Consider the following 25,028-nt stretch of genomic DNA (forward strand, 5'->3'; position numbering starts at 1 on the left):
ATCCAGGCAGTGTGAGCAGTATAAATGGTTGTAAGTTGCTGCCGTCTTTACAGAAGGAGATGGGGACAGCACTTGGTGCCAAGGCTGCAAATCTTATGTGTCTATGAATCAATCCCACTAAATACTGTGGATTGTATCCAGTGGTGACTTTGCATTAATGCAAATAACTTCCGCTTTTGCAACTTGGGGTGCTCTGTTTTTCCTTACCCGACTCCTTCTAACCAGAGCTGGTCTAGCCATTAAGCAGGGTAAGGCCACTGTCTCAGGTGGCAGAAACTCCCCAAGGTGGCATCGCTGCAGATATCCTGCCTGCCCCTGCCAGCAGCAGGAAGCGGAACCACCATAGGCACATCTATTTTGAGAGAATCCTCACCCCAAATGGGCACAATCTTGCCTGAAATGTGTGCCCATGCTGGTGGCACTTCACCAATCATAGCTGCGGCAGGGTGGCAGCAGAGCAGGTGATGTAGGCAGCTGTGGCGGCAGGTATGGTGGTGGCAGCAGTGGTGGGAGTGGAGGCAGTGGCAACACTTCCCATTTCGCCTATGGTGGTGAAATGGGGGGGGGGGGTACCACCCCTGCTTCTAACCACCTATGTGCTCCTCAGAGTTGTAGGACCCTCCAGACAAACAATTTTGGACTTGTGAAAAACCTTTTAATGTTGGCAATAATTTGCTATAGAAAGATGGCATAAACGACGGTTCATTTGGATGCTTGTTTTGCTAGCTGATTCAAGTGCCCTGTCCCAATTTACTTTATCAATGGGTGGGTGTCTAGTAGATTATGGGGACCTACTGCTATTTCTTTTTAATAAGACCAGTAGTACCCTGGAGGAAATGTGGGGCTAAACTGAATAATAAATTACGTTAAAAGAACAGCAACAACCATTCAGCCTCCTGCAACCTCGTGGTAGGTGGCCGCTTCTAAGTAGATTATTATTATTACAATTTCTTTATGCCCTGCCTTTCCCCCTGAAAAGGACTTATTTCTTGAATTCAAAATAGAAGTTCATGTTCTTGGGGGGTGGGGGACCAAATTAGTGGTTGATGGAATACGCACCACACTTTTAAAGTACATTCAAAGTACCACTTGCCAAAAGCACGGGAGCTACAGTTTGTTAAGGGTGCTGGGAATTGCAGTTTTGTGAGCAGGGATAAACTTGTTTCCAGGATTCGTGTGTGCGCTCTCAATGTGCTTTAAAGTTCTGTGCATGCAGGCGCTGTTGTGAATAAAACTCACCAGAGAGCTAATTTAAAAACAGACCTAGAACTGAATAGCTCTCTTTCTAAAGGATCCTTTTGATCGCTAAAGGAGCTACTGTAAACGCTCATAAGGGGCAAATCGCACACACGGAACCCGCGGATTTCCGCTTTTTCGACGCGCACGCAGCTAAAATAAGACTAAACAAGCGGTCGGGTACTTTCGCTCTTCTGACGGTTGAACAACACCCGCTCCTCCCAATCACAGCTCGGAAGCAGGAGTGACGCAGCCAACGGCGAATCACCGGGAGGCTGCTGTTAATTGGCGGGAGGAAGCGGAACCGAGGGCTCGTGGGTCGCAGGGTCTAGCCGGGTGGTTTACAGCGACGGACTCCTTCCCCCACTCTGAGGCGCACGCCGAGCGTGCCGGGAAGCTCTGCTTGGTTTCTTCCTCCGCGAACATGGTGAGCTCGGGAGGGCGATTGGGCTTTGGAAAGAGCGGAGGCGAGGGGGAATGTACACGACTCTTTACCGAGCGCGGTTGTCGTGCGAGAGAGACAGGCCTGTTCCGGCTCGTTTCCAGTGGCTGCAACCCACGAAAGCTCTGGCCAAAAATAGGTTTTCTGTCCTTTAAGGGGCCCCTGAACTGCTGCGGCCACTGCAGCAGGCCGCAAATGCTGTTGGATTGCAACTGCTACTATCGGGGGGGGGGGATTATTGGTATATATATGTGTGTGTGTGTGTGTGTGTGTGTGTGTGTGTGTGTGTATGTGTGTAGATTATATATATATATATATATATATATATATATATATATATATATATATTTATGTATATGTATATGTATACACAAACACACACACACATATATATTGATTTTGTTCTGTGAACCGCTCTAAGACATCTGGGTATAGGGCGGTATACAAATTCAATAAATCATCATCATCATCAGGACTTGAGTCCTACTGTGAATTCAGTGTGACTCATCTCTAAGCAGACGTGCCTGGAAACTACATTGCAAACGGTTAACAACGTTCCGTCCCCCCACCCATTCACACCTGCTTGTGCTTAGTAAGTTAGTAACTGGCTGTGTCCTGTTGATGATGGTTATTTAATGTTTATGGAGAACATTTGTGCCCTGCTCTTCAGTCAAAGAGGCTCCCAGAATGGCTTATGTTGGCCATCAATTGAAACAAGGCAGTCCCTGACTACAGGTTTTACAATCTTAAAACACAGAACACGCAATGGAAAAGGGGGTAGGGAGGGAAGAGGGGAAAGGATGGAGGCATGGATAAATAAGTACGTAAGAAAGAAAGATGCTACAGCCAACCTGGCTGCCATATATTGTAGAAAAGTACTGCATATAGTAAATGGTTGTCTGTATTATTGCTTGTGTATGAGCACATGTTTAATCACTAGTGGTTATTCACTGCTAGCTAACAAGCCAGCCTATATCAGGTGTTTGCAGCATTTGTTCCTAGATAATCTATGGTATTTGGCAAGTTATTGGTAGCATCTGTGCTCAGATGCTACAAGAAAAGGTTATTCTCTGCACTGTATAATTAATATTTTTACTCTCTTGCACAATTATTTTCTGTTAGTTTTAGGGAAGATGAAGAACCTATAGGGGGCAGTGAAGTCTCTCTTTGAGTCCTTGAGATATTTTTAGGAAGTCCTGTCTTAGATTTCAACAGGTTCCCCCCTCAAACTTCCAAGTACATCTTTGTGACCATTCTTCTTTTACATGTTATGTGGAAATGTTTTGTTAACTGAATCATTATATTATTTTGGTAATGAATAATAATAATAAGAAGAAAAATAAAAATAAAAATAAAAATGAACAATAATAAGCAATACTAATTTTGTAGCACTTTAAAGTACCCAAAGCACTTCACTTGTATTGTGTAATTGTAGTTCCTACAATAATGTTGCATGGTAAGTCAATATAATTATCCCCCATTTTGCAGATGGGGTGGGGTCGAGTTTGAGAGTGTCTTGCCTCAGGCCACCTAGTGAGTTTATGACAGAGGTGAGATCCAAATTTCCTGACTTCTGATTTGTAGGTCAGTCTCTTAGTTGCTGCAGTATGGAATAGTGTGGTGATGCTACTCATTCTGTAACCACCCATAGCCTTTACTTGGAAATAAGTCTCATTGATGTTATGTTCATGGATCTTTTATGAGTAAATATGCTCAGTGCTTCAGTCTAAGACTAAAATTCTATCCATTAAACTTAGTGAGATTTCTGCAAAGCATATTATTGGGCAGCATAAGTGCATGAATAACTGCTTTTGAATACTTTTCATCATCACAAGAAATTCAGAAGAGGAGGTGAAATGTTTTGGCTTCATATGGAAAAATATAAAATCTGATTTGAAATGCTTCAGAGAAAATTAAGGCTGTAGTCCTGTGCCTGTTTACCTGGAAGTAAACCCCACTGAACTCAGTAGGGCATACTATTGAAAAGAGATGCACATACATTGTGCAATAATTCTATTTTTGATTGTCACCCTCTTCAAAAATGTCCCCAGTAATACTGTACTGAATACAAAATGAAAAACATACCATCTGCGCAACCTATTATCATAATTTGCTGCAGAGGAAACACATTTTTATTTTAGTTCTGGATGTCCCCCAACTGTGAGTTGGCTGGCAGTAAAATAAAAAAATGTGATGGAACACTATGTTTGGAAAATGATTACCCCCTTCTTAAACTAAGCCTGCCAAGGTGGAAATGTGCTTTTCATTACACAAGACTCTGGGAAAGTTTGTTGTACATAGAATAATAGTGTGATTTAGAACTCTTGGTGATTGACACAGAATATAAGGGAGAAAGCACGAAGGGCTGTTTACTCAAACCTTTAATTTTGAATTGAGTTTGGAAGTTAATAGGGAGATTGTGTCAAAGAATACACTTGAGGTTAAATTATATTGGAGCCATCCTACATAATCAACAGAACAATCCTTGTGGAAAGACAGCATATAGGTAGAAGGGTCCAAGTGTAGCCTCCAAGATATTCGGGTTTTATATGTGTTAACAGTCAGTTATATAACCCCCACCCTACACATCCAGTTTGATAGCTGAATATGAGTGTATTGTAATGTTTCTGACTTTAAAAATCGCTTCAAGATAATGCAGCCTTTATGGTACCCTTCTGCGGTATGAATACATAAAATGTTGCTATTCCAATTCTCATAATAGACCTTAGGAAAATACACCCTTTAACCAAAATCGTGCCTGATTTTACAGAAATACATTTAAATAGAACAATTAAGCAACTGTTACATTTGTTAATGAAGTTGCTAATATAGGGTGTGCAGTTTTGTCTTTGGCTTTCTTCTCTTTTCATACCAAGAATGTTGTTGAACTCCCATCATCTCTGACTCAGCCATGTTAGCTAGGAATGATGGGAGCTGAAGTTCAACAACATCTGGAAGGATTCTGGTTGCCTCTCCCTGCAGGAGACAAATAAAAGATATACTTTACTATAAATCCAGAAATAAACTTTATTTTGATGTTTGTAATTGCTTTGTAGCCCATTCAGTGTATTTTTTCTTTCTTCATAGTGGTAGGTTTTCATTCTATTCTAGCTACTCATCTTTATCTCTCTTTTTAGGGGGAAAAACTTTTTAGCAATTCAATATTTTTCATCTTATTTTAGTTATAGCCCCTTCTATTCTAGAGTAGCTGGCAGGATAACAGTATGCTGAATTTGCTTTGCCCACTGTATTTGTGGATAGACACCAAGACTTCACGTGCTGTTTTTATTGTCACCAGTGTACTGAGGGAAACTGAGGGAGAGGGAAATGGGTCCTGGAAGTTATACAGAATTTTCATATGTACTAGACATGCAGTTGTCATTGGTTCTCTGCAACAAAAAGTATATTTTATCTATTCTTAATCTTCTGACAATCAATTTCACAGAGTGACCCCCAAGTTCTAGTCTTAAGGAAGAGGGAGGGGGGGAAATCTCAATTTTCTCTACAACAGGTGACTCTGGCTCACAGGCTAAATTTGGCAGTGTGATAGTTTTCCACAAACCATGCCCACCTGCCCTACTCCTGATTTCATAAGTAATCTTAGCTGTGGGGCAGGTAAAGACATGGCTGGATCACCTGTGCAACAGAGCAGATAGCCCCAGCTAGCTGTCACATATGGTATATGAGTGATAGGGGAAGTTCCCCACCTTGTTCTATTCTACCCATAATTGTGTACACCTTGTTGATGTCTCTATTTGGTCATCTTTTTCTTCCCTCTAAAAAGCTCAAACAGCATAGCCTTTCTTTTGTGTTGAATGCATCTACTCTTGGATTCTTTTGATTATCCTAGTATGTACCTTTTTCATCTCTCTCTCTCTCTCTCGCTCTCGCTCTCTCTCTCTCTCCCCCCCCCTTGGTGATTAGAATACCATTCACCTGCTAGACACTATGCAGATAGTAAGACCACCAGTGCATCTCATTGCTGTTTCCTGGTTCACAGCTAAGAGTCCTGGGATTCAGAAAGCTGATGTACTATAAGTGTTTGTGGAGTTGGAGGACAACAACACATTTAATGCAGATGTAAAAACTGAACATCCATAGTGGTTGTTTGAGATTAATTACCAAGTGCCTTATATAGATCCTGTTCATAATTCTCCCCTTGGTTGTTTTGAGTGCTCCTTCTAATATTTGTTAGTATGTTCTCATTATTGTAAACCTAGTTTTGGCATCAATCCTACAAACTGAATAACACTGTCACCAACACACATCAAGGGCGCTGGAGGTATTGATTATTATCACTAACATTTCAAAAGGTAGACTGCAACAGGAGCTGTGTAGCCAGTAGCACCCCCACAATCCCATTGCACATACCAGCCAGGGTGAAATTTGCTGGGGGTGGGAAGGGAAGAAAAATTGGCCCTTCACTGTGCCAGTTCCCAGGCTGGTACAGCAAAGGCCTAGATCAAGTCCATTGCTGCCACGTGATGACAGCAGTGCTCAGGATCCAGTCTGTTAGCAGTGGGGTGTCGGGAATAAGTCTTATCAGCTGTGCATTTAGAAATTATTATGACAGTATGTAAATTTGCTTTATCTCAGATAATAGCTTTATTGTTTTAGCTGGGTGTGATTGTATTTCATCAATATGTAGTTAAATACATTGAGTCTATTAAAATCTCTCATTTTAAACCCTTACTTCGGTAAATAGAATGTTTTAAGTGACATAATCTGTCTTGAATTTAAGGTTTGACTGTTTATTTTTCATCAGGTCCTGCTGCTTCTGAGCTGCCTTTCACCCGCATGCAATAACTCCCAAGAAGCCTTTGAAGGAAAATACTTCTCAAAATTCTTACTGTGTCTTTCTTCTGATTCTTTTTTTTTCAGCCTAAAGCAGCAAAGGGCAAAAGGGGAGCACAGGAGAAGAAAGTCATCCATCCCTACAGCAGAAAAGCTGCTCAGCTTACAAAAGAAGCACACAAACAAGAAAGAAAGGAAAAGTGAGTCCCTTTGTACTCTTCAGAGGCAGGGAAGAGAAATACTGACCTGCTGGGTTCTTCAGAGATTTTTCTTGCCCTAGAAATGTCAAGAAATAACTGAGTTTGCAAAGCTTCTCTTAAAGTAGGTTTAACAATAAGATGAATTTACAGGTAGATATCTCCCTGACAGCCAATTACCACTAAGGCCATAAACACTTTCGCCTGTGATCTCACAGGATTGCTGACACATTAGAGGCTGTGATGGAAAACATCAAGCTACTGAAAGGCCTTCCTCTCAACCTGTTGCATCTTGACCATGCAACCACTGCACAAATATTCTTCAGCATAACTGTTTTCTGATGTCTGCATCAACGAAAGCTACTGTCAGAAGATCTTGCCATTTCTCATGATTCAGTTTTATAACGCTTGACATTTCTCATGTCAAGGAACAGAATTGTAGAGTTGGGAGGGACCTTGACGGTCATCTAGTTCAAGCCCTTGCAATGCAGGGATCTTTTTGCCCCCTTTCGCTGTAGGTCAGGGGATTTTCAGGAGTGGCTTCGGATACAGGGTAGGCAAATGCAGTTGGAGTGGAGAATTGGGAGACATTGGACAGGTGGTGTCGACGTTCACTTGATCCTGCTCCAGAAAAGCAGCGCTTTCTTGGCTTGCACATTCTTGACTTACCTGTGTGCATGTATGTGGAAGGGGTGGGGGAAGTGAGAGGTTGCATTTTTCAGGGAGCGAGTGCTGTGAAGGTGCATCTGCTAAAGGTCTGCAAATGCAGATTGACTGAGCTTCTACACATTACCTGCTCTGGGTGAAATGCTCTCACTAGATCCCAGGAAAGGAGGTAGAAGAGGAGAAGCTAGTACAACAGTCAAAGTCAGCAGTACCAGAGACAATGACAGTGGCTTTTTTTCCTGTTTTACAGCTGTATGGATCAGGGTTACAGCCCATGAAAGTCTTATACAGGTCTGGTATATGTGTGAGAGGGGGGTGGGAAGGGTGATGGTACACAGAGAGGAAGGTATAAGGAACCCATTTGCACTACTTCATAATAATCTTTAACATTTTGTGACCTTAAAAAAGCACGCTTTTCTGTTACATAGTTTTAATATACAGACGTACTCTTAGAATAGCATCTATATTGCCAGTGAATCATGGATCATGCACATATTTTAAAGTGCCAGGACATTCCTGTATTTCACAAGAAGTAATATGTCAACTGAGATTCTAATTGTATTTATATCCTAGAAATATACGCCTTCATGTTGACATGCAGAGCTTTTTACATACAGGATGCTCTTTCAAAGGTGTTCACCTTGTCTTCCTGAGTAATGATGTTTTGCTTCCGTTGACTATTATATGGGAAAGTATTTATGGCATATGTAGGCGTGTAATGCTATTTCTATTGTAAATATATATTGCTCACCTATTGAAATAAAAGATTATAAAAGAGCAAAAATACTTCAAGGGAAAATATTGAACTGACAGAAGAGGACTTTCTGGAGACTCTAGCAAATGATGCATAATTTTTCTTCCTTTCTCACCCCCAATATTTACTTCATTCCTCATCTACTTAGCTATGCCTCCCCTCAAGAACTCCCACTAGCAGCTTCTCTGAAGATCTGCCACAATCTGAATTTGTGGAACAGCAATGCTAGTAAACTTAGTCATAGTATGGATGACTAACTTTATTTTTATAACTGCATTCAGGCATGGCCTCGCCTGTATCAGCTATTACAAGAGAAAATAGAGCTGGGTATCATCAGTATACTGATCCTAATCTCCTGTTAACTGCCCCCAGTGGTTTCATATAGATTTTGAATAGCATTGGGGACAGATTTGTGCCCTATGGCATCCTGCAGGGGGCTGAGCCACAGTGACCCAATAATGCTCTTTGGTACTGACCCCATAAGCAGGAGTGAAACCACTGTAAAACTCTGCCTCCTTCTCATGAACGTGAGAAATTTAATCTTACCATTCTGTCTTCCACCCCGCTATGTGTGTGTTCGCGTATGTGAGAGAGATAAGTTCTTTATATAGGGAATTATTAAATTGGAGCTATCCTTTTGCAGGTTGAAAAATGAAAAGGCCTATCGTCTCAGCGTTGTGGGTGAGTGTGAAAAACTATTTTATTTTTAGGCTCCAAGTTCAGCAGAATTAAGTTTTGTAGCATGCCTTAAGCCTTTAAGCCTTTCTGGAAAAAAGGCAGCCTACATAAGGCAACATGCTCTATACCTTTAGAATGACAATGCTCTCAGCTTGGCTTCATGAAAGCTGGTGAAGTCACTGCTACTGGGATACTTGGTTCCTTTGATGTCTGTTCTTTGAAGCACTTGCAGACATTTCTATTACTGCTTCCTTGTGGAGCTGCAGTGGGCATTTTGGCATCCTTCAGAATAGAATTGCAAATAGAATTTGGCCACATGTGGCTAGCTAAAGGTATCAACTTTTTGCTTTGGATTTAAAGTGTGCATCTTGGAAACTGTGTTGTGTGATTTTTTAAAAAACAAACAAACATCAGTGTTTCTAAAGTTCTGATTTGCCATTACTCACACTTAGTGCATCTAAACTTTTTTGCCTTTTACAAGCAAGTGGACTAACTTAGTTTTCCGCATCACATTGCCAAGATGCTTAACTAGCAAATACCTTGCCTGGCTCCTCTTTCTTCTCCTTCAGTGAGGGAATGGGAAAAGGTTGCAGCTCAGTGGTTGAACATACGTTTTACATGCAGAAGGTTCCAAGTTCCTTCCCCACAAAGGATGTTGGGTAGAAGGGTAGGGAAGAACCTCCTTCGACTTAGGAAGAGTTATGGCATGTCCTGGCAAGCAGTGTTAGGCTGGCTGGACTAAATTGTCTGATGGTGAGGCAGTTTTATCTGTTCACTGTTAGCATTAACAGCAGACACGGCTCCTGCATATTGAAGTTTTAATTAGGAACATCACTGTCACATTTGTGCAGGAAGTCAGTCTTGGCTGTGCTGCTTCTCTAGGTAAAGGTAAAGGTACCCCTGCCCGTACGGGCCAGTCTTGACAGACTCTAGGGTTGTGCGCCCATCTCACTCAAGAGGCCGAGGGCCAGCGCTGTCCGGAGACACTTCCGGGTCACGTGGCCAGCGTGACAAAGCTGCATCTGGCGAGCCAGCGCAGCACACAGAAACGCTGTTTACCTTCCCGCTGGTAAGCGGTCCCTATTTATCTACTTGCACCCGGGGGTGCTTTCGAACTGCTAGGTTGGCAGGCGCTGGGACCGAGCGACAGGAGCGCACCCCGCCGCGGGGATTCAAACCGCCGACCTTTCGATCGGCAAGCCCTAGGCGCTGAGGCTTTTACCCACAGCGCCACCCGCGTCCCTAGCTGCTTCTCTACTCCTGTCTAAAAACAGGTAACTACAAAATCTTAAGAAGAGTGGTTCTTGACACTTTCCCATTTTGTAAAGTATAGCTTGGATAAACATTTGATAAAGGTAATCTATGTCCTGTTCACAGCATATCTAGTTGATTCTCATAAGTGGCCACCTAGTCCTCTGCTGAAAACGTTAAAAGTTCTCCATCTTCCTAGGCATCTTAGTGCACTGTGGAACTGTAGGATGTTCAGATGTCTCATTGTATTTTGGGAGACCTAGCCTTTGGATGGGGACGCGGGTGGCGCTGTGGGTAAAAGCCTCAGCGCCTAGGGCTTGCCGATCAAAAGGTCGGCGGTTCGAATCCCCGTGGCGGGGTGCGCTCCCATTGTTTGGTCCCAGCGCCTGCCAACCTAGCAGTTCGAAAGCACCCCCGGGTGCAAGTAGATAAATAGGGACCGCTTACTAGCGGGAAGGTAAATGGCGTTTCCATGTGCGGCTCTGGCTCGCCAGAGCAGCGATGTCACGCTGGCCACGTGACCCGGAAGTGTCTCCGGACAGCGCTGGCCCCTGGCCTATAGAGTGAGATGGGTGCACAACCCTAGAGTCTGTCAAGACTGGCCCGTACGGGCAGGGGTACCTTTACCTTTACTAGCCTTTGGATGGGTAAAACCCCTATGGCATCCATAAGACAGGAAAGCTACAGTGCACTTGCCACATGCATCCTGCTGGTTGCTTTCTCCATGCCATCAATCCTGAACATGCTCGTACTTTTTTCAATCAAGACAAGGAACTCAACTGGACTCACACAATCAGGTGGCACAAATATGATTTTGTTTTAAAATGTTGCAGCTACTATTAAAAATCCCTCTGGGTGTATCCATTTATATTGTCACATGTTACGTTACTTTATGCAGTTGGTCTGTTTGAGAATGTTTAAGAGCAGTTGCTTAGAGAAAAGTAAGCAGCAGGACAGATGTGTGAACTGACTCCATGTGTAAAGTGTCTGAACTCAGATGTGTCTCTTCCTGTAATATATGTTGCACGTACCTTGTTTGCATTTGGGGGTTTAAAGCAGATACCCTTGAGTTGAATTAAAGACTGTCCTTGGCAGATAAAATAACTGACAAAAGATTGCCATAACCCATCATGCCTCTTGGGCATTCTCCTGACTTCTAGGAAATGCATTGCTCTTGACCACCTTTTGTCTTCTAACAGCCACTTCATGGGAGTTGGCAGCAGGGGCCTCTCCGGGAGCCAAGACTTCACTCTTGGATCCCATACAACTCTGTGGAACAAGTTCTCATCGTTTAGCTAACTGCCCCTTGAAATATTTATCTCTGATTTGTTCCAGAAACAGTGGAAGGCTTTTACTTCACCGGTGTTATATAACAGGCGTAGTCAGCTCTTGAGCACTTTTTTTTTTCCTGTTATAGGGGAAAAATTGCTTTGGTTTCAAAGTCACCTTGATCCCGACAAAGTGGAGTACACAAAAAAAGAAGCCTGTGAACTAACAGAAAAGTAAGTTTGCAGCACACAAGGAAACAGAAGGCCTGTTTTGGTGGAAGCAAGAGTGATGAGGTGCATTCTCCCAGCTGGTGTTTACATGCATGGAATGCCTTTCCTTTGCCATTATTTTCTCCTTGATGTTCACCAACACTTGTCTTATTTCAACATTTTATGTGTGCTCAGTTTTCATGACTTTGTATTACATGGCTAAAAAAGTAACTGTAATAATTAGTAATCCTTAGCTCATTAATGTTCCAGAATCATTTTATTTCAGTTGTGCAGAATTATTTTGCACCTGTTTACAAGTAGCTGTGAAATACTTGACCTTGGTTTTTATTTAAGTTGTTTGAAGCCAGGAGGTAGGGAAAGTAAGTGAAAGGAACATAAGCAATCTAGTACTTAATGAATTGATGTTATAATCAATATGGTTGGTGAAAATGTGTTCAAAAGAGGTGACACAGGTCTATTTTCCCCTTCCAAAAACTGCTTACTGGTTGGGGTGGAGGAGCTGGGACAATTTCTCAGCTAGTGGGTCTCAGTTGCTTATCAAGAGGTGAGAAGACAGCAACCTTGCTCTTCCTCCACAGGCTTTAGTGTGAGTGTGTATGGTACTATCCTGGAAGCATGAATAGCCCTATACTCTCCAATTTTATTTCTACCTTCTGGGAAGCTAGCATAGTGGCTTCACCCTGCCACTTTGTTCCCTTCATAGCTTTCTCCTGCTCTGTCATGTGAAATCATGGGTGGGGAATGCTTTTCAGATGGAGGGCGTCACTCCCCTGTGGCTGACCTTCCAGGAGCTATATGGCAGCTGTGAGTGGGGCCAAAAGTGAATGGGGCAACCCCAAGTCTCTCACACAGCACACATTCATTCATTCATTCATATTCTCACACACAAACACCCACACCAAGTGGCTCTTGTTTCTCCTCTCCTTTCCTCTGCAGCAGTGACACCTGAAGAAGCCTCCCTTTGGAGCCAGTGCAAGTCATTTAAAAAATCTTAATTGCTTCATCAGGGATTTCCAGAGGGAGGGTGATCGCAGAGAATTGGAGAATACTTCTTCCGTGCCTGGCTGCAACCCATTCTGCCACCCCCCACTCCCAAGCAGTTAAGACTTCAGTGCCAGTGGAAGGCATTTTTCAAGCCTAATTGCTGCATGGAGTTGAAGCTAGGAGCAGAAGGTTCTGTGGGCTGTATCTGTCCTACAGATCAGAGGTTCTTCACTCTTGTGATGCATATAGAGCATAGGTATAGACCAGTGTTTCACAAACTTGGGTCTCCAGCTGTTTTTGGACTACTGGTCCTGCTCGCTAGGAATGATGGGAGTTGTAATTCTAAAAGAGCTGGAGACCCAAGTTTGGGAAACCCTGGTATAGACAGTGCATTGTTGTTGTTGTTAAAAAGGTGCCAGTACTTAAGACCTCTGTCAGAGCTGCTTCTTGGGGGCTTTGTAGAGCAACCGCAAGGGTGTAATGTTTGAAGGGTGAAAACCTTTCCCCACATTGACATTTTTACTGTGTTACAGTTATTTGCAGCGTTTCAGCGATGAGTTGGAGCAGATTGAACTGCGTAACAGTATTAAAGGACGGCAGGGCAGACAGCACAGTTCCAGAGAAACAGCCATCAAACAGACTATGGAACGTGAAAGACAGATGTATGAAGGATATGGGCTAGGTATGACTGCGTTACTGCCTTGCCATTGCTAAGAACGGAATCTGTTATGAATAATTTCTTGCAGGCAAATCAGAACTTTATACAGGGCAATAGTTCACTGGATTTCTGCTTTTGGACATAACCCCCTTCCATAACCTGCAACAGTTTCCTTAGCATTATTTCCCTTTAATTTACTGTGTGACACCCTCCCCTCTCCAATGCAGTTGTATCTCACATGGCCTTCACAATAGTGGGTTAGAATCTCCATGGGGGGAAGCTGGTGAGTAGATACTTGAGTTGCTTGGGAATCCTAGGAATCAAAAAAAGGCAGTGCAGTTTTGAGAGGGTTAGTCTGCCATCTTGATGAAAAATGACATCCATTTGTATCTAAACGTAGATGAAAACCTGCCTTTGATCTCAGGACCCACTGTGCAAAATTTGGTTACACTATCTTAAGGTTTCCAAATGCAGAGTAAACAGACAGACACAAGACAGGCAACTCTGTATTATTCAAGAAGCAGAGTGAAAACTCATTTTAAAGGTTGCATGTTGTATACAAACTAAAAACACACCTCAGCAATATTCAGAAAGTAAGATTTCTTGGTGGCCCTTTCCTTGTTAAAGGTAACCTCCAATCATTCATTCCTTGTTAATGCTCCTGCTGTGGATGTTGGCACAATGTCTGTACCGAGCTTCAATTTAAGGAAAATTGTTGCAGCAGATAGTGTAATTAGAGCCTGCAGTCTAAAATCTAGAAGTCATTTAGACCATGTAGCTTTACTTACCGTATTTTCCCCTCTATAAAACGCAGATTTTTTCTCCTAAAAAGGAAGGGGAAATGTCTGTGCGTGTTATTGAGCGAATGTGTGGTCCCTGGAGCCAAAAAATCAGGCAAAAATCAAATCGCGAGTCACGGAGAAGGAAAACCTGAAAAGAGGAAGCGGCTGCTTTCCTGCATTCTGCCTCAGGGTCTTACTGCCCACCCTCCTCTGTTTCGTTGCTGTGTTTGCTCAAACGGAACAAAGAGCAGGGAAAGCCCCTCCCCTCCAGGCAAGCAGAGGGGAAAGCAGAGACGTTCCTTCTAATTCCTCTCTGTGCTCCGGTGCTGCATCTAGGGACTAGCAGGCAACATGCAGGTGGGGGGGGGGGGGAGAGAGAGAGAGAGAGCGCGCGCGAGCTGGCTGGTTTGGGTGCTTGGGTGGGGGGAAACTTTTGCCTTTCTTTCCTCCCTCCCGTTAAATCCCTCTCCTGCATTCTTGGCCAGCTGCTTCTCTGCACACCCCTCTCATGTCCCTTCTTTGTTTTTCCTTCGCTCCCCACTTAAAATGTGGTTAAAAAGCATGGATCCACATGGATCCTCAGAATCTTTGCATTGGGTCACCCCAAATTCACCATCAGATCACATAGCATGTCCATGGCTACAGCCTTCCCCCCCAAAATCACGCACCCACTGTTGCCTGGGGCTGCAATGGTGCAAAAACGTGGTTAAAAAGCATGGATCCACAGGGATCCTCAGGATCTTTGCATTGGGTCACCCCAAATTCACCATCAGATCACATAGCATGTCCATGGCTACAGCCTGCCCCCCAAAAATCACGCACCCACTGTTGCCTGGGGCTGCAATGGTGCAAAAACGTGGTTAAAAAGCATGGATCCACAGGGATCCTCAGGATCTTTGCATTGGGTCACCCCAAATTCACCATCAGATCACATAGCATGTCCATGGCTACAGCCTGCACCAAAAAAATCACGCACCCACTGTTGCCTGGGGCTGCAATGGTGCAAAAATGTGGTTACAAAGCCTGGATCCACAGGGATTCTCAGGATCTTTGCATTGGGTCACCCCAAATTCACCATCAGATCACATGTCTGTGGCCACAGCATGAAGCACAAAAATGATACATCCACTGTTTCATTCAGAATGTTTTCCCCCTTGTTTTCCTCCTCTAAAAACGATGTGCGTGTTATGGTCAGGTGCGTGTTATAGAGCGAAAAATACGGTAGTTTTAAAACCTTTGGCATCTCCAGGAAGTCTCCCCCCACCCTGCAGTTTCCTTTCTCTTAATGAGAGAGAATTTATGTAGGCTTGATTTAATTAGTTCTTTTCTTGCCGAAGATAAAGTTTCTCATCCCTTTTGGGAAGAGAAAAATAAGACTATCTGGACTTGTAAAAGCAGCAAAATAGGAAAGCTTATGTGTCCTTCCAAGATTTGTAGGTGTTAAGCAATGAGCAAACTGTCTCACTTTATGTTGTCATGGTGCGTGGTTGTGCACTGCCCTCCCAACCACTCCCTGGAGCCAGTTTGGGGCATGGCAGTGAGGGCAGGGAAATCACAAGATTGGTGGCAAGACTTGCAAGTGCCCACACATCTGTTCCTGTCACTACTGCCATCAACCTGGTACTCCTCTGCTATGCACTCTGGCTTCTGTCACGGTGCTCCATTGCGCCAAAAGGGGTTTAGTCATGCTGGCCACATGACCCGGAAAGCTGCCTGCAGACAAATTCCGGCTCCCTCGGCCTGAAGCGAGCTGAGCGCTGCACCCCATAGTCGCCTTTGACTGGACTTAACCGGCTGGGGGTCCTTTACCTTTTACTCCTCTTCTCTTGCTGTTACACCCCATCCTGGTCCAGGTGAGCAGTAGCACTACTGCAGTGGAGAGAGTGGTGTGCTGGCAGCTCTGCAGTTCACACAAGTGTTTGTTCAGCAAGCTGCATATGTTTTTTTTAAAAAAATAGTACAGTAACAAACTGGGCTGTCCAGGCAAATGAGCAGGTGTTGCCTAAAGATCAGAGGCTTTCTGGCAATTGGAGACAGGGGTTTCCAAAGAGATGCTGTGACCTTCCCTGAGTTTCTATACCTGCCCTAGTATATCAAACCCCCAAACATGTGGTTGATGTTACTTTCCATGCATCATTCTTTTCACTTTCCTTTGCTGCACTGTGTTAATGGCTGAAGGCAAAACTGAATTAGTAGGTTTTACTGAAAAGATTATCTTTCCCCTTCCTGTTTCCGTCAGTGTGGTACATGAGCAGTTTGGGCTTTCAAGCACTCTGTTCTTGGCTGTTAATAGCTCCATTTTGGGGAACTGCATGGTGATGGCAGTAATCTGCAAAATAAATCCAAAATCTTACACCCCTGACACACACAATGGCTGTATGAATCAACTACTAGACAATGGACAGTTTAGTGTTAATTCAGTCAGAACATTGCAATATATAATTAGTGTCAAAGCGTCCATCAGAATAATCTCATGCAGCAGTCAAATTGGGAACTGCATGCTTTAATGCTCTCAATGTCAAGAGTGTTCGTTCTCATGGAACTTTGAAGTGTCAGGCATAGCCCTATTGGCTTTAGCCCAAACGTAGCAGAGTTTTCCTGCACAGCGAGGAAGCTAGTTGCGGCGGTAATGACTAGTCAGCTAGACTCAGAATAACTATTTACAGGATTTATTAAAAAGAAAAAATAAAACCAGCAGAGTTTCTGCATACAAATACAAGTAAAATAAATCCTCTCTTTCTCTCTCTCAAAACCATACACAGCACTTCTACTCCTAACAACACCTCACATCAAACTGAGCTAGCAAACCCTTGATAACAGAGCAGAGTGCTGGTCGTTAACCAATCAGAGTGAGTAGTTTCTAGGTCAAGCAGACCTGGGCTTTCTGCCAAGAGTAAATTGACACCAGCCTGAGTTAATTGTGCGAAGCTAGAATCTGCAAGTTTCCCACGAGAACCAATTAACAGAAACTGAAACTGAAACTGAACACCCCCTCACAGATTCTGCTGAACAATTAACATCAAATACACCTATGTAGGAGATCATTTTTCCAGCAAACCTAAACCCTTGCACATTCGCTTGTTCTTTATCTTTGCCAATGGTTTAGTTAACACATCTGCTACATTTTCTTCACTTGATACATAAGTACATGTGATTACATTGTCTTGTACACAGCAACGTACATTTTGGTATTTTACAGAGATATGTTTGGAACGCGATTTGAAACCCTCTGTTTTACTTAAGGTTATACAAGCTTGATTATCAATGTAAACTTGTACTGGTTCTCCACAATTTACATTTAAATCTGCTAACAAATGCTTGAAATAAATCACCTCGTTGCACAATTCACTCAATGCGGCGTACTCTGATTCCGTTGATGACACACTTACAACGTCTTGCTTGCGAGACCGCCAGCTGATTAAAGCTCCACCGACCATTATAACTAGTCCTGTGACAGATTTTCTATCCGGCAAATTTCCCCAGTCACTATCACAGTAGCAACTCAACATTTCATCCTCTGAAGAATTTAATTGTAACATATAGCCAATTGTCTGTTTGAGATATCTCAGAACTTGTTTTACCCCTTTCCAGGCATTTAGTGTGGGTTTTGAGACCAATCTACTTAATATGCCTACTGCATAACTAATATCAGGTCTGGACCACTGTGCTAGATACAATAAACTTCCAATTACAGAATGATATACATCAGGATGTTCAAATTCAGGACTCTCATCTATATGAAGTGTTTTTATGAAACCTGGATCCATAGGCACCACTGCCCCTTTGCAATCCTGCATCCTGTATGTAGTCAGTAGTTGTTTAACTTTGTTCTGCTGACTAATTAGGCAGCTGCCATCTTGGGCCCAGCACACTTCCAACCCTAGATATGTCCTAACCGGGCCTAAGTCTTTCACTTTGAACTTACTGGACAATTGCTTGGCAAACCTTTTAGTTTGTTTATCTGTTTTGCAGGCATACAAAACATCATCTACATAAATCAGACAAAACTCTTGATCACTGCCTGTACCACGTACATAAACACAATTGTCAGCTGTACTCTGCTTGAAACCAAATGACACTAAGGCCTCATGGAAACATTTGTTCCAAGATCTTGCAGCCTGTTTGAGACCATATAGAGCTTTGTTTAATTTCAACACTCTATTGGAACCTGTCTCATAACCAGGCGGTTCGGCTAGATACAGGTCTTCTGATATTGGTGCATGTAAATATGCAGTCTGAATGTCAAAATGGTTTAACAGGAGTTTTCTCTTTGCTCCAAGCGTTAAAATCAGCCTTACACTGTCCCCCTTAGCAGTAGGGGAAAAAGTCTCGTCATAATCTTTTCCAGGCCTCTGAGAGTATCCTTGAGCAACTAAACGAGCTTTGTATTTGTACTCTCCTGTCACCAGAGGTTTAAGTTTGTACACCCACCTGCAGCCTACAATCTTTGCCCCCTCAGGCGCTGCTACTGGTGTAAAAACCTTGTGCTCATTCAGAGAGGACATCTCTTCCTCCATTGCCTGTTTCCAGCGCTCTGCCTCCTCTTTTGGTAACTTTAACACCTCCTGAAAACTCTTGGGTTCTGCAATTACACTAAACACATTTGCAGTATCTGGGGAAAAACGCACCGGAGGCACTCCTTTGTTTTGTCTTTTAGATCTTCTGGGAGAAAATTTTTCTTCTGACCCACTTTCCTCCTCAGAACTACGACCTCTCTTTTGTTGCTTAGCAACTGGTCTTTGGCTAACTCCACTTTCTTGAGAGCTCTTATCTGAACTTTCCTCCCCCTCAGACTCTGATTCTCTGTGTTTACCTTCAGAGTCATAAAGCTCCTGGGAAGGTTCAAACCAAACCTCAGCATTGGCATGTAGTCTCTCCCAGCCACTATGTTCACAAAAACTGGCATTCCTGGAGATCACAATGCCATTTGTCCCTTCAGCAAAGCGGAAACCTTTTCCCAGCTCCTGGTAACCCACAAACACTAACTGTTTGGTCTTAGGATCTCCCTTCTTTCTCATTTGTTTCGGAATTAATACCCAGGCTTTTGATCCAAACACATGCAAATGGTCAATTTTGGGTTTTTTCTGAAACAATTTAAAGTATGGGGTTGTACCTATTGTTTGGTGAAAGAGCCTGTTTTGGAGATAACACGCAGTGAGCATGCTCTCCCCCCAATAAGACATGGGTAAATCAGCATCATCAAGCATGGCAAACATCATATCTTGTAAAGATCTGTTTTTTCGCTCTGCAACGCCATTCTCCTCTGGGGAAAAAACGTTCGTTTTTCTATGCCCAATGCCACGCTTTTGTAACCAATCTTTAAAAGCATTTGACATAAATTCGCCACCTCTGTCCGTCTGAATCCTTCTGAGTTTAATGGACAGAAATCTTTCCACAGATGCCACCCAGCCTTTAAACTTAGTGAACACGTCACCCTTATTCTTCATGGGAAAAACCCAAGAATAACGTGTGGCGTCATCCACAATTGTTAGTGAAAAGCGCGATCCACCCCTGCTTACAGCAAATGGACCAATTACGTCCATGTGAACCAGCTGTAGCGGTGACTCACTAACTCTGTCACTTCTGGGGTAAGAGACTCTGTGGGTTTTAACCTTTTTACAAACATTACAATCAAGGTACTTGTTACAACTCTTTAAATTACCCCCATCAGCCAATTCAGACATTTTTAGTACACTTTTCCAGCAAGCATGCCCCATTTTCCTATGCAATAAGTGCACACAGTTGTCATGTATAGCTTTGTTGTTCACTGCAGGCTGAGATTTACTGACTACTGCTGCAACTTGAGATCCTGCTTTAAGCCAAAACAAGCCTCCCTCTGACTTAGCAGTGCCTAAAATCTCACCAGCCTTCTTAATAATGCAACTGTCTCCTTCAAAATACACTTTAAACCCAGCTTTTAGCAAACAATCTACAGACATCAGATTGCTCCTTAATGAAGGCACACAAAGTACATTTTGCAGGCATTCACGAAGACAAGGAACAAAAACTGCACCCCCCGAAATCACTTCGGAAGTACTTCCGTCTGCTAGAGCCACCTGGCTGCGCTGTGCTGAGTTCTTGGAAACAAACAATTCATCTGAATTTACGATGTGGCGAGATGCTCCCGAATCGACCACCCAGACCGCTTGTTTCTCATCAGCAATCTTGACCTCGCCGGTCACCAGCTTAGCCGACTGTTTTCGTTTGAAGAATTTCTTTTTACGCTGCTGCTGCTGATCTCGTCTCTGCTCCTGCACCGGCAACTGAGACTTGACCAACTCTGGACATTGTCGTTTTAGATGCGCTGAAGACCCACATCGGAAACAACGCCTAACAGCAAACGCTGACTCCTCACCGGCACGCTGCTTTCGCTCCACCTCTGGCACGGCATGAGAACTCCTTCCAAACCGCCCACCTGTAGAAGCCTCTGCAGCCAACGACCTTTCTTGCCGCTTCTGCCATTCTTCAATCAAACGCCCAGTAACGTAACTGACTGATAAATCACGCTCCTGTATGCCTTCTAGAGACAAAACTAAATTATCCCAGCTTTCCGGGAGAGAACTCAAAATAATAGCCACCTTCTCCTGCTGGTCTAACGCACAGTCTCTTTCCTGTAGCGCTGCAAACTTTAACTGTAAACTGTGTAGGTGTTCCTGCATTGTAACCCCAGGCTGTAACATTGCCTTGTACAATGCCTTGCGAATGAACAGCTTGGAAACCGCTGTCTCACGCACATGGAGTTCTTTAAGTGCTTGCCACACACCTCTAGCTGTCTTGATTCCCCTCACATACGGCAACTGGGAATCTTCCAGCCCCAAGACAATTGTGGCCCTTGCTCTTTGGTCTTTATCGAGGTCTTCATCATCAGGCTTCACAGGAAACTTACTCACCACTTGCCAGAGACGATCCCTCTGCAGCACTGCCTGCATGCGTTCCGACCACAGCAAGTAATTGGAGTCATTCAGACGCTCAAAAGCCATCTGAACTGGTTGTGAGGCCATCTTGAGAGCGATGTCCCTGGAACCCGGAACCAGCTACTCACGACCACCGAGAGAGAGAACAGGAACCACAGCACCCAGCACTCACACGCTGCAGCTGTTGTCCTTGTGTCCGCTGCGTCACCAGCTCACCACGGTCAGGAACCAGCCAGAGAACAACAACTTCTGGAACTACTGGAACCAACGCCGTTGATGCTGACACCACCGCAACTCAGGCTGGCAGCACAATGCCCATAACCTCATGGAACTTTGAAGTGTCAGGCATAGCCCTATTGGCTTTAGCCCAAACGTAGCAGAGTTTTCCTGCACAGCGAGGAAGCTAGTTGCGGCGGTAATGACTAGTCAGCTAGACTCAGAATAACTATTTACAGGATTTATTAAAAAGAAAAAATAAAACCAGCAGAGTTTCTGCATACAAATACAAGTAAAATAAATCCTCTCTTTCTCTCTCTCAAAACCATACACAGCACTTCTACTCCTAACAACACCTCACATCAAACTGAGCTAGCAAACCCTTGATAACAGAGCAGAGTGCTGGTCGTTAACCAATCAGAGTGAGTAGTTTCTAGGTCAAGCAGACCTGGGCTTTCTGCCAAGAGTAAATTGACACCAGCCTGAGTTAATTGTGCGAAGCTAGAATCTGCAAGTTTCCCACGAGAACCAATTAACAGAAACTGAAACTGAAACTGAACACGTTCTGCACTGATAATTTTTTTCTGCTCTACCTTTCTCACGATCACCTATGTTGAATGAGCAATTTGCTAGTATGACTACCCTATTCTGCCCCAATCTGCTCCCTGAAATTGCAAGAAGGCTGTGACACCTGCTTCTTATGGGTCTTACTTCAGTGGATTCTCAAATGAGCTAGTTCTATTTGACAAAGAAATATACTTCTCTGATTAGGAGTGGTTTCATTAAAAGCTTTCAATCAACTAAAATGGTGTCCCTGATTGGAGTGTTTCTAGAAACTCCATACGGCAAGCACCACCTTGAAGCATTCTCCCTTGTGTCAAACACAGGAGATATGCTGCTTCTAAGACCGCTTGCTGTAATACTTGTTTCATCCAAAATGAAGGAGGGGGAAGTATTATTGCTTCAGAAATAATGTTTATTAATTATATACAAATTTAATCAGCCAACTAACACTCCTATGCAAATTTAATCAGTCAACTGACACTCATATGATCAATTTAAAGTGTCTTCAATTGAATTACAGCCCTGCTTTTAATGGTAGCTTTCTTTTAAACAATTTGTTTTTTGCTCTATTTTTGCTCTTTGTTAGGGGCATGACCTTGAGACATCTAAAGCAGCTTAGCACTTCATTTCAGTGCAGCCTTCCCCAACCAGGTGTTCTCCAAACTGTGGGGAGGGGGCTGACTGGGGCCAAGAGGAGTTGTAGCTGAAAACATCTGGAGTTGCTATGATTTTGACCTTTCTAAGTAGTATAATCAGTAGAAAAATGGTGAGAATTCAGTAGATGAAGTGCACTATCTGGCAAGGTTTTCTTTTGTTTCAGAATCTCTGAGCACAGATGTTATATAATCTATGGTGCTGTGCATTTGGAGATACTGTAAGATTTAGTATGTGACCAGTAATATGACCACAGCTGTAAACTGTTGGACAAAGGAGTCAGAAGTGAGGTATTATCATTATCACCATTGATACATGCACGAAGATCATTGAGGTTTAGTCAAATTCAAAAAGCTCTCAAAAGAAGCACCCTCCCTTGATGTACAGTAGTTCTTAACAGGTTGGTGCTAAAGATGCTTTCCCTAATAATTCTTTCTTTCATAATAGACAGAACTCCTGGCAAGAGTCCAGTATTTGTTTTCTGTTTTTTGAAGGGCGGGTGTGTGGAAATTCTCACTTTCTTCTAGGTACTAAGTGTCAGAGCAAATTGATTAGTCTCGTTCATACTATCAGAACCAGAAGTAGAAGGTCCTTCAGCTAGCCTTTTAAAGTGTCTCAAATCAAAATTTCTATTTAGAAATGGTTGGATGATCTTGGTTTTTATTCTGTTTCCAACAGAGATCCCTGACATTGTGAACTCTAAGCACCTTAAAACATTCAGGTGAGTTGTTTTCTTATTTAAACTCACTCATGCTGTAGCAGTTCGGGGGGGGGGATGTCAGTGTGGGGCAGTCTGCATGTCAGAACAAAGTTTGGTCACTCCCAAGTCCTTAATTTAAGGCGGAAACTGGTAGAAATGTTTGATTAGCAGTGCTTTCCATGGTCTAAACTACCGTCATTTCCCCTCCATTCCCTACTTCACAGTACCTGGGATGGTGATTTGCAGAAGCTACCAAACATTAAAATGAGGAAGATATCCAGTAAAGATGCTCTGAGCAGTTTAACTAAGAAGGCAACAGTTGAAGCTGAGATGGACTTGGATGCAGCAAAGGATGCAGAGAAACAAATGCTTGCTGGTATGGGAAATGACAGTTGAAGCAAATTGCCAAGCTGCTATTTTAATGTTCAGTTAGAGCTAGACTAAATCACATTTTGAGTGTAAATGTGACAGGACCCAGCTATCTTGACGATGACCAGCACTGTAATTTAGCCTTCAATTCATGATGTAGTAAGAAGATGTTGCATCATTGTCTTTTGAAAAACATTAAAATATTTCAAGTTCATAGACGCAGCAACTAGATGCGGGGTACTCTGACCTTGCTGAATTTATTTAAAGCAGCAGGAGAAGGGAAGGGTGAAAAAGCTACTCCTTTTGACAGGTTCTTCCCAGCTGGTTTTTTCCTGGAGAGTTGCTATAATGTCTATTTTGGCTGAAATGGATCCATTTTTATCATGTGCTTTCAGGATGTTGTTCAGTAGGTTTAGGGCAGGGATGGCTAATCTGTGACTCTCCAAATGTTGTCCGAGTCCCAACTCCTGGCATCCCAGTCAGCCATGCTGTCTGGGGCTGTTGGGAGTTGGGGTTCTGTGACATCTGGAGGGTCAGTGGTTAAGCACTCATCCTTGGTTTAGGAGGATGATGCTTAACATGGTGCATTCTTGAGAACTGGTGTCTCCTTGCCACCCTACCTCCCTTCTTCCTAGATAAGACTGTTATATAAAATTGGCACCGTGCAGTGGCAGCTTTCAGGTTTTACCAGTGCAGAATTTGTGGGTGCCAGTACCTCCTGCAGTGCCCTCAAAAATCCAGAGTGTATGACCACTTGGCCCTCTTGCTCAGTGCCCGTTTGCGCTGGCTTGGCCTGTTGTGCACTGAACATGCCCCCTTAAACAGGTCAAGATTGGATACTCTCCCTCTTTTCCATTTTGAGCAGAGGAGATGGGCAGTGAAATGTTCTTTTCTCCATAGGTGGTGCGTGCGTGGTGGGATGTCTCTTACCATTTTGTGGCCTTGTTATCTTTTTCTGCTCTTTAGATTTAGCAGCTTTGTTGTGTAATGCCACGTACGCCCCTGCCCCAACTTGCCACATCATTTTCTCAAAATTTGAAATGCATCCATTGGCTCGGAAAGGGTTGGCAGTCCATATTATCAACATATACGATTGCACTTTAAAAGCAAATGACTTACAAGTAACCCCTAGAGGCATCTGTTTAATACAAATACAAATTTGTTCCACAACAATTAGTAGTTTATATTAAGTTTCTTTCCCATCCCAAATACCTTTTTAATACACAAGTCACCCACAAAAGCATCTAAGCTCTTTTGCAAAAGAGAACTGGGTAAAACAAGTAACATAGCTTTTGGGTCTCAACAATATACACAGTAAAATATTTGCATCGTAGATTGCATTGCAGTGCAAGTTTCAAAATTTGACTGCTAATTTTGGTAGTGGAGTGGTGTACTGATGTACACATTTTAGAACCAAACTATTGACTGTTTTCCAGCTGTGGCAATAGCACCAGTAGGCTGCTTAGTTATGCTTGTAAAGCTAATAGAACAATCCATAGGGGAACACCCCTGATAGCCCCATACAGAGTTGATGAAGACAATTAATTTGGCATTTAACACTACCTCATTGTTAACTTTTCATCATCTTTGTTTTCTAAGGGTAACCTTATTCCACCATGTAAACATTTTCTTTGATACAACTTCTGATATCTCTAATGGTCATCTATTAA

General features: G+C 43.2%; 2 protein-coding genes across 4 annotated transcripts in view; one reads left to right on the forward strand and one right to left on the reverse strand.

Moving 5' to 3' along the window:
• Positions 1-1,448: 1,448 nt before the first annotated feature.
• TMA16 (translation machinery associated 16 homolog) lies at positions 1,449-23,572 on the forward strand. Of its 2 annotated transcripts, none has more exons than XM_028743861.2 (7): positions 1,449-1,663; positions 6,560-6,672; positions 8,733-8,770; positions 11,436-11,520; positions 13,035-13,183; positions 22,968-23,010; positions 23,214-23,572. In XM_028743861.2, exons 1-7 carry the CDS (start codon positions 1,661-1,663, stop codon positions 23,383-23,385), a joined length of 603 nt encoding a protein of 200 aa, XP_028599694.1. In that variant the 5' UTR covers positions 1,449-1,660; the 3' UTR covers positions 23,386-23,572. The 2 variants fall into 2 exon arrangements, with proteins under 2 accessions (XP_028599694.1, XP_028599693.1); XM_028743860.2 differs by lacking the exon at positions 1,449-1,663 and adding an exon at positions 3,123-3,228.
• Positions 3,814-25,028, reverse strand: part of MARCHF1 (membrane associated ring-CH-type finger 1) — a 139,263-nt gene continuing 118,048 nt past the window's right edge. Inside the window, exons 8-9 of one of the 2 annotated variants that reach the window (XM_028743857.2) lie at positions 6,719-6,748; positions 3,814-4,654 (exon numbers count right to left, since the gene is read on the reverse strand). In XM_028743857.2, coding sequence (XP_028599690.1) covers positions 4,620-4,654; positions 6,719-6,748 — 65 coding nt within the window. In that variant the 3' untranslated portion in view covers positions 3,814-4,619. Of the gene's footprint in view, positions 4,655-6,635; positions 6,749-25,028 lie in introns of those variants that run through there. The other variant, XM_077934136.1, reaches the window with a different exon arrangement.

Source organism: Podarcis muralis, chromosome 9 (assembly GCF_964188315.1).
Source record: "Podarcis muralis chromosome 9, rPodMur119.hap1.1, whole genome shotgun sequence".
Lineage (NCBI taxonomy): Eukaryota > Metazoa > Chordata > Lepidosauria > Squamata > Lacertidae > Podarcis > Podarcis muralis.

Bases quoted from the DNA above. Each gene is read 5' to 3' on its own strand.
- TMA16 (XM_028743860.2), top strand. The intron at 8,771-11,435 runs GTGAGTGTGAAA...TTCCTGTTATAG, and splicing joins CTATCGTCTCAGCGTTGTGG to GGGAAAAATTGCTTTGGTTT. The intron at 23,011-23,213 runs GTGAGTTGTTTT...CCTACTTCACAG, and splicing joins AAGCACCTTAAAACATTCAG to TACCTGGGATGGTGATTTGC.